This window comes from Rhipicephalus sanguineus, chromosome 10, assembly GCF_013339695.2.
Source record: "Rhipicephalus sanguineus isolate Rsan-2018 chromosome 10, BIME_Rsan_1.4, whole genome shotgun sequence".
NCBI lineage: Eukaryota > Metazoa > Arthropoda > Arachnida > Ixodida > Ixodidae > Rhipicephalus > Rhipicephalus sanguineus.
In genome coordinates, this window is record NC_051185.1 from 40,783,287 (window position 1) to 40,795,161 (window position 11,875).

The following is an 11,875-nucleotide window of genomic DNA, read 5'->3' on the forward strand; positions in this document are numbered from 1 at the left end:
TTGGAATGATCCTGCTGTCATTTTCTAAGGGTGGATTCCTCAATGACTTCAGGTTCGATGGTGCCGTTCGCCATGCGCCTTCTGCTGGCTGAGTTGCCGCAGTTCCAGGGGAACCACTGCACGGCTCTCAATTCTCTCTACAAGCTACTCAACGTCGTGCACAGGGTGAGAATACAGGCAGAAAGAGCTTGATGTGGGCAAGTTGGTGTAGCATGCTGAAATAAAAACGCTGCACAAAAAACACGAGGACTAGAAGGTAACTCTTACAACAGAGGATCGCAAACTATCAACTGAGTTTATTTGAAGAAACACGAACGCTTATACAGTCAACTGCTGACTTTTCGGATGCCCGATTTTCTGGACATGCTCGAAAATTCTGACACTTTCGCGGCACCGTCACCAGCCCCATAGACGTCAATGTATAAAAACATCTGAAATTTCGGATGCTGAAACTGCCGCGCTAGGCCACATGCACTACCGAGCAGTTAGCTGAAGCCTGAAGATGCTTATCAACGGTTGTCAACGATTAAGCTGTACTGGCGGGTTTGCCACCTGCCGCCGTCACGTTGTTTACACGTTTATCAAAGATGCTGCGATACAAATCCAACAGAACGGGAGCGAGCGAAGACCCAATACAGATACCTTTGCACTGTAGTACCTAATGCTGACCTGCATAACTAACCACAGTGGACTGAAGGTAAAAATTTAACAATTCGAAGAACTTATCACAATTTACTCCAGTGGCAGAGTTGAACTTTAACTCGCCAAAGTCTTCAATTTTATTCCTAAGAACACTGAGCAGGCCTTCATGAAAGACTTGTACTATTCGATACCTCATGTCGCGATAGAGCTTTAACACGTCATGATGGTGGTGTTGGTTTTTTGTTTTCATGTATAAGTATTCGTGTTTCTTCAAATAAATTCAGTTGATAGTTTGTGCTCGTCTGTTGTAAGTGTTACCTTCTAGTCCTCGTGTCTTTTGTGCAGCGTTTTTTCATACAGTAAGAAAATAGGGCCACCGCAAAAAATTATGCGCATCACTTGTTTGAATTTTGAAAGAAAGTGTGTTGAAGGCAACGAAAGAAGTGAGCAGAAATCATCAGAGGCAGAGAGAGAAACATAATCTATTAACACTTCTTAGCCCAAGTTCCATCCGAGATTGTTGTTTAAGTCAGCGCTAGCTTGTGTGACAGTGTATAAAAATTAGACTTCTCAATCATTGGATAGAGGTTGAATAAAGGTAACATTGCTGTTTTAACAGTGGATAGCGAACAATTGGCCCACACTGGGCAGTGGTAGTACTACATAGGTAAATATGGTACTTAAATTCGATCAAAAATTATTAATTATTACTGGGCATTGTACCCTGTTACAGAAAGTGTGTAGAGGGTGCCCGGAAGACGTCTTCAGTATGAGTGACCATTAGGGCAACGGGAAATGTAGTTATTGAGACCGTATCGAATGACAATAGGATAATGCGCTAAGCGAATTGAATTGAATGTTCAATATTTTTCCAGCAGTTCTTCAAAGTTCAAGAACAGCTGCTTTCACTTTGAATATAAAGCAGTGCTCATGCCCTTGTGCTCGTGGTGTTAGCAGGTTTCTGTCGTAATGTTGTGCATTGGGAAGAATTCTTTAAAACGGAGGATTCAGAGCAAATAAGCGAGTTGTACGTTTTGAATATTGCTTTTTTTTTTAGGAGTGCATGTAATTGTGGTTTATAAGTATCTCCGCCTCCCCGAGTTGTGCACGGCGCACTCCACTGTCGCATCGCGGATTTTGACCGCTATGGCCAGCGTACTTTTGCTCCAATTTCTTGTTTGGGAGGGCACACTTTTTAAGAACTGTTTGAAATTCTTGGGAAAATGTTTACAAATACGTACCTGTTAGCGTGAGGGCTGAGTCAAGTGGAGAAATATTTGGTTCCTTATCGTAAATTTTATAATGATTGCACACCCTTAGTGACCGTGCACACGGTGCATGGAAGTCACGCATCCCGAATCCATCCTGATTGAAATGATTAGTGAAGCGCTATTTATCTGCTGCCGGTCACCTAACACACTTAGAGTAAAAGCAGGGTGCAAAAAACCGGTGGAGCTGGTGGCATCCCTTCCTCTTTTCCCTCCTCCTCACCCACATTCCCCTTTCCCACCCCTTGCTATACTATATACTATACTATGCTATACAAGACAGCTCCGCTAATGTGAAACCTCGGAAGGCGCGAAGCACCAGTGTTTCCCATACGGTCATGTCAATAGCAGTGAGAGGATAGTGTCCTCTCATTGCTGCAGATAGCGTCCAGCCCCCATCGCAGACAGCTTCCATCACAGAAACGGAGCGTTTCCTGAGCCAACGCGCCGTTTTATTTGCCACTCGGAGAAGCGCACGTGGCATTGTCTCTCGCGGACGTGCGCACATTCGCGCGAGCTTTTCCTGAGCGAACCTGCCGTCTTATTTGCCACTTGCTTTACCGTGACGGGCTACAACAACAGGAGACGCCGACAGCCCGAGCGCGTCTAAAAGACAGGGCAAGAGACAAGACGACGGGACGAGCGCTCACTACCAACTGGTTTATTACGAAATATTGAGGAATACAGTTTGAGCTGCTTTACCGTAATATGTAGCAGATCATTTGATTGGATTCGCCCTGTGATGTGTGCGCAGATGCGCATGTAACGTACTGAGTGTATAACTTCAATTTTTTTGTCATAAACCAGTTGGCAGTGAGCACTCGTCCCATCCTCTAGTCTCTCTGGTCGTGTGTTTTTTGTGCTCTTCTTTTAAGGCCGTGAATCGACTCGCCCAGCAAAGCATTCTGTTAGGGCACCTAATGCTGTTGAGAATTATGTTTTATGAGACGGCTCGTGACTATGTCATAAAATTATGTGCTTTTCCTTGAAGTTGAGGTTCAGTCAGGAAAATTGCTGAGAAGATGGGACAGAGCTCAAAGCAAGTTCATTGGCAGAATTGGCAAGCTGCTTATCTGAGCTTTTGTACAACTATTCTCATGTGGCTCTTCCTTTCTTGTCCTTACAGATTCTTGGAAACTTGACGAACGGCATATCTGAGGACGGCAGCCTGCTGGATATGAGCGAACAGTTGAGACAAGGTGAGGGCACAGAGGTTTGATTACTACCATGTCATCATTTAGTATCTAACTCAAACCTCGATATAACGAACACGGATATAACGAATTATCGGTTATAACGAAGTAAATGAAGAATACTGTTATAAACACAGAGTTACGAATAATCGTTTATAACGAATTTTCGGATATAAGGAAGTTATTTTCATGGCAGATGTGACTTTGTTTATGTAATGAGGTTTGAGTGTATCACAGCTTGGCTGCATGCTTGAACTTGCTGTATCTGCACTTCTGTTATTCTATACGCTGTGGCACATTTACTGTGGCAGATGACACGCGATCGAGTGCTGTCAGGGGTTGTGTCTGCCAAACGCACAACCTGCAGTTGTGCAACAGCCACTCACCAGAGTGCTCTGCTCGTGCCAGACTGCATGCATTCCCGTGCTTACCGTCGCAAAATTCGGCACCGTAGATTAAAGTGATTCACGACAGAGGTACACGCATGTTCACACGCAGCCTCCATGAAACTGTGGGAAGACCGCGAATGCCGAGTCTACTTTGCCATCCTCAACTGCGTTCTCAACCAGAAGGTCAGTTTCACGTGCGCTCAGCCTATTATTATTTTTTTCACTTGCCATTCGACCAAGTTTATAGGCCAATAACTCGGGCCACTAAGAAAGCATAGCTCTCCTCGCACTGTAGGCCTTTGACTGAATTTCCCCAATGCTGTGTACTCGCGTTAATATTAAATCACTTAACACTTATGTGATACCAGTGTCTCTTTGATGCTCTCACTCCAGGTTGTAGGGCTGCGTATTACTTTTGCTGAAGTGCACAGCAGCACTTCCACTGTGATATTATTCATGAGAGGTACATACACTAGCTCATAGCCTAAAGCCCAATGCTGTAATGGGCGCGTAGAATTTGTTTTGATAAAACCACCTCAAAATACTGCTAAATTGTCTATTATAACTATTTCGTGGGTGAAATTCTTGGCTAAAACCCCAAGTGTTAAGAAAGCAATCATAGAAATCTACTTTCAGTACCAGTAATAAAGCTTACTGGATAAAACTTGTATTTATATATAGTATTGTACAGAGTTTATCCTCCCATTTTCGAGTATGTTCTTAGTTTATCAAAATCTTAGACTTGTCTTTCTGTGCGTCCCGAAACCCCTGAAAGTGTGCAAATTATGGTCTCAGCTTTGTATCGTGTTAAGGTGAGTCTTTCAAGATGGCTTACGTTGTTCCACGAAAAGCACAGATTGCAAAGAAGCTAAGAAATTTAATTTCTCTAGTTTCATTATCTACAAAAATACTAATTCTAAATCTAAAGTGGGCCATTTCCAATAACATTTCCAGAAATTCACATAATCAGTTGTATTGCCAAAAAGACCAGCATTCTACGCATCTTTCTGCACATAACCTGTACATTGTTATTACGAAGTCGACACAAAAATAGCTTTGTTATTTTATATATCATTTTTTTAATAAATATATGTATGTGTCATTGTACGTAATAGCAATATGAGAATTTATCATTTGTTTTGTTTGTTATATCCAATAATTAACTACATCCATATTAATTAAATCAAGTTTTGCTTATCGTATGAAAAATTTGGTTATGATGCAGGATTATGTAGTAGCCATCAAAGTGGCAAGGATCTTGCTTGAAAAGAACAGCGGACGTAAAGCACAGCTGCATTCGGCCATGGGAAGGATATACCTCCAGGTAAGACGATGAAGTACTGGGCTGTTAGTTTAATTAACATAGCCAAAAGAATTGGCAGTTTTGTCCGTAAGGTCAAGCACTGACAGTAACAGTAAGGTTTCCGATAGCACTCTAAGTGCTCAGACAGTGTTCTAACGATACACAAAGCCAGCTCATTGGCTCGGTGCAGCAAGCAGGCGAGTGCCCTCGAGCAGCAGAAGCAGTGGCTGTGAGTTGGTGCATGCGTGTTTCCATATCCTGAATAAATGGCACAGTAGAACTTCTGGCCACCATCTCGGTCTTATATAAATATACTAATCGGCGCCTTGGCTGTCAGTGGCTGTCCATGTCACTGGAGTAACATAGGTTCACTGCTTCGAAGTGTGCCTTCAGCGCTATCACTACTTTGCCTGTGTCACCATTTTGCCAGTATCACTACTATGCCAGTATCACTACTATGCCAGTGTAGCTGTCTTGCCAGTGTCACACTCTTGCCAGTGTCACTACTTTGCCAGTGTCACTACTTTGCCAGTGTCACTACTCTGCCAGTGGCACTTCTTTGCAAGAACACTTGCGTTTGTGTGCACAGCAGCATTGGTCAGAATGTTGCCCTGGCATTGCAGCCAATCCAGTTGTGTGGGTCATGGCAGGGTGTCCGTTTGGCTTTGTCATTGTTGCCACCAAATGCATTGCATCCACATCCACTGTGTTGCTGGGCGTATTCTGATTCTCTTCATAAATGGTCGTGCATACACTGTTGACATCGTAGTAGCGTTGCGATGGGTGTAGAGGTGGCATGAATGCACTTCAAGTGTTCATATAAAATTGAGGGAACTTAAAGAAGTGGCATGATTGGTTGAGGGAGAATGATAGAAACATCACTAAGGGATAAAAAGAGAGAAGCATGGATAGGAATCGAACACAGGTAAATGAGATTATATTTTAAAAAGATTAAGGAGCATAATGGCATTGGCCGGGTTATGTAATGTGCATAACAGATAAGTGGACTACTTGAGTAGAATAATGGGTGTCATGGGATCGTAAATGCAGTAAAAGGCAGCAGATGAGTAGATGTGTGATGCGATAAAGGAATTTTGCAGGCTTTGTATGAAGTTGGCTGACACAAAACAGAGGTGATTGTAGATTGCAGAGAAGAGGCCTCAGTACTGCAGCAGACTTAATGAGGTATATATGGCAATGACCATGATGACTGGCAAATTTCAGAGAAACGATTTGACAGTATTGAACTACACTCAAACCTCATTATAACAAAGTCGCATCTGCCACGAAAATAACTTCGTTATATCCGAAAATTCGTTATAAACGTTTATTTGTAACACTGTAGCACAAGACTGTTCTTCATTTACTTCGTTATAACCGATAATTCGTTATATCCGTGTTCGTTATAACGAGGTTTGAGTGTATGCACACTGGCAAGTCTGAAGAAGTCAAAGATACCAGGGCGTGTGAGTGGAAGCAAAGTGAGAAATTACAGGTGCCAAAAACTTCCAAAAGGGTGGTGCAGCACATCAAGTGAATCACGGAAAAAAAAAATTGATGTTCTTGAGACAAAAGTTGCCATTGACCCTTCTGTCCCCCTCCCCTCCCCTTGTTATTACTCTCTTGTTGACAGCTTGGAGATGTGGAAACCGCGCAAAGCCACTTTCATAAAGCCGAGGCCCTGTACCACGGCATGGCACTAGAGGGAAGGCTCGAAATCCTTATCAACAAGTGAGTATTCAGGGTCCTTATTCTAAGATGCCTTCTTTCGCAGATATCACTGTTAACACGTGCTGATTGGCTGGTTCAGCAAAGGCGGGCAATTGGTCGCTTGCCATCCATGCCATCTCATCAGCAGGTCGCTGTGTGTGCTAGTGACTATGACCACTGAGTAGCCACATAAAAACCTGCTGCTTTTCTGGGTTTTTCTGACAGGTTTCATAGACAAACTGCAAAACGCAGCATGATATTGCAGTCGCATTCACTGGTGTTGGTTTAAGCAAAAAGAGAATGAGCCCATAAGCTCAGTTGGCATCATCCTGATACATTTTACTCACAATTTTTCTCAAAAACTTGAGATTAGTACTTGCAAGCAACTTTTGAGGAGATTTCTATGCATGTCAATCAATGCAATGCAGCAAATAAATAGCTGTATATATAAAAAATGAGGGAGGATGGGGGCGGGGCAGCGTGTACATAGCTCATTCTGTTTTCATTTGTTTTTGTGCAGAGGGACAATGGCCTTGGCTCTGAACAGCTATGCAGAGGCTTATCGCTTCTATGAGGAGGCCAGCAAGCTGCAGCCAAAAAATCCGTTGGTGAGTTTTTACAGCTTTGCAGGTTTTAACTTGCGTATGAATATGTCACCATCACTTATGGAATGCCATCTGTTCATCAAGACTGTGGAACTCTTTCTTTGTTATTAGCCAGAATTTTGCATTAGCGGAGTACGAATCACTGTTCATTGAGTGTATTTTGCTACGTCTTCCATTTCGACTTGGCTAATGGCACAGTGACCTCTTCTAAGTGTTGTTCAGTGAATTAATGAATTTCAGTGCAGAACCACTTTCACTAAAACTCTAGTGACTGAACACGATGCTGCGCTACAAAACACAGCAATCGTAAAACATTTTCCAAGTATCATCTTACACATGCTATGGGCTTTCTGTGTCACACTGCACGGAAGCTGTCTCAACTGCTGTTACTGTGCCTGCATTTGAATGGTCAGCTTTTCTCAGTGTTACACTGAAACCTCGATATAATGAATACGGATATAACGAAATATTGGTTATAACGAAGTAAATGATGAGTAGCCTTGCAATACATAGCGTTAGGAATACACTTTTATAACGAATTTTTGGATATAACAAAATTATTTTCATGTAATATGTAACTTCATTGTAATGAAGTTTGAGTGTATGCCATATTAGATGATTTCAAAGCATAGTTTACCTAACATATCTCTTGCGCCTGCAGTATAAAAAAAAAATATGCAACGCCATCCCGCCCTATGAACGTGACTGTCCAGCGAAGCTGTATCAAACACTACACATGCTGTTGGGGGGAGGGGGAATGTTTTATTATTACTTTAGAGTAATTGTAGTGATAATCGCTTTGTGGTCGCTGTGGTAGACCGTGATTGGTTCCAGGACCATTTTCAGCAAGACGAATTTGTTCCTTTCAACGAGCATTGTATTCTAATACGCTGTTCCTCTGGTGTCTTTAATTTCTGTGGTCTACCCATGGCAGTCTTAGAATGAACTGAATGAGTTGCTAGATGGGTCTCCCTTTTATATATGAAAGCAGGAAACACACGCAGAGAGTGGAAAGGGCCATTTGACGTGATTCGAAGCCCTCGTGTGAAGTGCAAAGCAGCTGCCACCTAATCTTTATTGGGAATGCGTGGGAGGGTGTTCCCATTGTTCACAGGCACCTTATCATCCATCATGCGGTTTTGATGCTTGTTTTGTGGTTTTCTGTGTTGAAACGAATACCGAGCTCTATGCTGTGTGCCTATTGCAAAAAGAAGATATGCTGTTTGCCTTCAATTGTTAAAGGGCCCCTAAACCACCCAGAGTTCAAAATTTAGTTGTGGCGTTGCAGTAGTGCACGAGTCTGCAGCGAACGCGTTCGTCGGCTCGTCTGTCCACCTCCCTGAATGCCCTTCCTCGGCGTCTGAGATAAAAACATAAGGAGCACGTGCATCTGCTAGCAGAGGAACATGCGAGCGTCTGTTGGTGGTTTAGAGGCCTCGTGCTTTGTGTTTACGCCACAAAATTTTCCGACCAACAAGAGGTATACAGCTTCGCTGTGAAAGAATGGCCTTTGAGATTAGTTCCCCTTACTCTGAGGGAGCCATCAAAGGGATACAATGGAGACTCATAAAGCAGTAACTGTAGTGTTAACATAGAGGAAACAAGGAGGGTGTCAAAGAAAATGCCGCATGCGCAACCGGTTAACTTCAGTACAAAGGCACCTATATAAGTATGTATTGAGGGAATTATCAGACTCTCGCACATGCTGATGTTCGTCTTTCCCGCACAGCTTGTGCACCTCCTCAAATTTAACTTCACTGCACGACATAGCATGACAGGCAGGGTCCTCCCCATGGCGGGCGGTGGTGGAAATGCTGCCCAACATGGGACCTGACGGGGACCAATAAGGGCAATTGTGCGCTTACAGCACCAGTGAGCCATGCTTCCCGCCACCTGGTTATGTAAAAAATTGGGGCAGCTATGGGGCACTAGTGGTGCAAAGGCTGTGGAAACAGCAGAGCTGGTGGCCTTGTCCTCCTCTTTACCCTCATCCTCACTTCCCTTTCCCATCCCTTTCCTATGCTGTAGTGTACATGGCTATACTATGCTTTACCCTCTCCCCTCCTCCTCACCGTCGCATCCCTTTCCCACCCCCTTGTTATAGTACTATACTAATCATGGCCTTCTTTCTCTCTCTCGTTATTTCTCTCTTGGTCTTTCTTTCTTTCTCTCTTTCATTCTTTCTTTCTCTGTCTCTCTACCTGTCCCTCTTTCTCTCACCCATAGCAACGCAATCATATGGTTCCCATAAGTGATTTTTCTGCTACCGTGCCTGGATAGCTGAGTGGTTACAATGCTCGCCTTTGGACCATGGGTACCCGGGTTCGAATCCTGCCTCTGCAATAAATTTTATATCGTTTTTTATTTATTTCTTCTCCTTTCCATGTATCTCCTCATTTCCTTCCTCCTCTCCACTTCACCGAGCAGAACTTTAGCTTAACGCTCACCTCCCTCCTCCTTCCCGGCTCCTTGCCTCAGCACCTGCTGTACTCGGTAGTGGGGCTTGCCCAATTCCTGTGGCACAAGCCCGTTTTTGATTTTGATAGGTTCTGCGCACAATTTGCATAGGAACAGCAGGTTAAACAGCTACACTGTTAGAAGGGTCTGAGCAGGCGGCCTTGCGGTTTCAAGGATCGCCAACTCTAGTGCCAGCATTAGAACACTAGCGCCTTTGCTTCCGTTTTGAGTGTGCGCCATAGACACCAGAAATGCGCCACCAGAAATGAAATGTGTGTCGAAAACGGGAAGTGTGAAAACTTGAAATTCATAAACTTAATTTAATAACAGCACCAGGCAATTCGTGAGCAGTGTTCGACATGTTACTTCCCTACCCCAAATCGATGTGCAGTTCATCAACAACATGGCGGTCTGCCTCCTCTACCTGGGCCGACTGAGCGAGTCCGTCCAGCTGCTCGAGTCGACCATGCAGGGTGACCCCGCGCTCTGCTTGCACGAGGGCTACCTCTTCAACGTCTGCACCCTCTACGAGCTGCAGTCCTCCGAGGCGGTCACGAAGAAGCGCAGCATGTTGAGACTCGTTGCCAAGCACGCGGGCGACAGCTTCAACGTGGCTTCACTCAAGCTTCAGCCGGCCAAGACGTGACGCTGACTGGGCAGCACGCTGTTGTAGAGAATCACGCTGCACAACGGCCACGAAAACGACAACGCTCTACTGTAAGTGGGGTTGTCATTCTAAGCGTCGACGTCAATGGACTTTCCGAGACTCCCGCATACTTTCGTTAAGTGCTACGTCCCCTCGATAAGTGTGGTTAATGGTGTGCATTCTAATGAGTGATAGCATTGCTTCTCTGGCGGATGCAAGGTATCAGCCATGTTCAAATGGTTATACTAATTGAAGCGTTGTGATACATGTCAAAGAATTAGGGTTACTGACAACCTAGGAACCGAAAGTAAAAAGCACAACGATATCAAAGAAAGTTCAGTTGGAGTCAAGAATGTAGCAACACAATGTTCATATTGTCTATTGCACTTGAACATTCTTTGTGTCTTGCCCTGAAGGCCAAATTTTTATGTTCTTTTACCTGCATTAAGACTGCATACTGTCTTTAAACTTTTCTTTAAATTCTTGTCACAACAATCTTTGAATGTGAATCTTGTTACCGGACGTTCAGCTTTGTGAATGAGCCAAAATCAGCTGGCATATTGGTATCCTGCAAACTTGCGCTGTGAATAAGCAGCTGTGTTCCGTTGTCTGTGGTGATCATATTGCAAACTGATGCTGGAAAATATTGCCTGTCAGTCCAATGCGGGCACATAGCTTTGTTTAGAGCAATTGCCTACATTAAGGAATCGACGTGAAACCGCAAGTTGTGCTCAGATCTGGTGCAGACTCATCGTCACATTTCACAGGTACTGCAGAAGCATACGAGTATGCGCCATAAAATCCAACAGAATCTGTAGAAAGGTATTGTGTTTTGGATCACTAAGAAGTTGAAGTTGAAGTTTATTCAATAAACTTCAACTTCAACATATAGATAACATAATACTATAGTACTAGTAGTGCTGCTTGAGCTGTCATGTAAATTTTTTTCATAATCCACCTAGAGCTGTAGAGCATTATTATCTCCCTGCTTTGAAAGAGCATATTGTCACTCAAACTAGCAATGTCAGCAATACTAGCAGCATTTATACCATGCTTTCATTACATGAGCACAATTTGCCTGCATAGGTTTCTAGCATAGAACACTTATCTTGAACATCTCTCTCTGTCTTATATAAAGAATGCATTCGTTGGAAGTGTTTGACTCGGGATAGGTTAACGAATTGTTTATAAACTTGTTTGCACAGGGAAGTATTTTTAAAAACTGAGGTATCTGTGTACAATGGCTGCTTTAAACTTTGTGGTAACGAAACATCACAAACCACTGCGGTCATTGCATTGCTTTGGCAACGTGGCAAAGTACATATATGTGTAAATAGGAAGTGTGGGAAATGGGTACATGTTCACAGAGTACGGGTGGCAAAATGTTGTTGCTGGAATGGAATTAAATGTGAAGTTTTGTTCGAAACTGCTCTTGCATTAAGTTTTGCTATTATGCTAACAAAGTGAAACAAAAGTGGTTTCTGTTGTACGACTCACAAGGCGCTCCGGGAAAAATTTTACGTTTCTTTGAACGGGAATTTCTCGCAGGAGATCATAGATTGATGAAATTTCACAACTTCTATCACAATTGCACCTCTTCGGTGATAGCATCAGGTCGTCATGGATATTAGTTGTATTGTGTTTCTTTCGTGTGTGCCCACT

At 43.4% G+C, this 11,875-nt stretch overlaps 1 protein-coding gene across 1 annotated transcript in view; it reads left to right on the plus strand.

The window, feature by feature from the left end:
* LOC119371749 (trafficking protein particle complex subunit 12) overlaps nucleotides 1-11,639 on the plus strand; it is a 39,228-nt gene extending 27,589 nt beyond the window's left edge. Inside the window, exons 8-14 of the mRNA XM_037642209.2 lie at nucleotides 53-165; nucleotides 3,037-3,109; nucleotides 3,602-3,675; nucleotides 4,718-4,816; nucleotides 6,429-6,526; nucleotides 7,026-7,113; nucleotides 9,959-11,639. Coding sequence (XP_037498137.1) covers nucleotides 53-165; nucleotides 3,037-3,109; nucleotides 3,602-3,675; nucleotides 4,718-4,816; nucleotides 6,429-6,526; nucleotides 7,026-7,113; nucleotides 9,959-10,213 — 800 coding nt within the window. The 3' untranslated portion in view covers nucleotides 10,214-11,639. The remainder of the gene's footprint in view (nucleotides 1-52; nucleotides 166-3,036; nucleotides 3,110-3,601; nucleotides 3,676-4,717; nucleotides 4,817-6,428; nucleotides 6,527-7,025; nucleotides 7,114-9,958) is intronic.
* The last annotated feature ends 236 nt before the right edge of the window (nucleotides 11,640-11,875 follow it).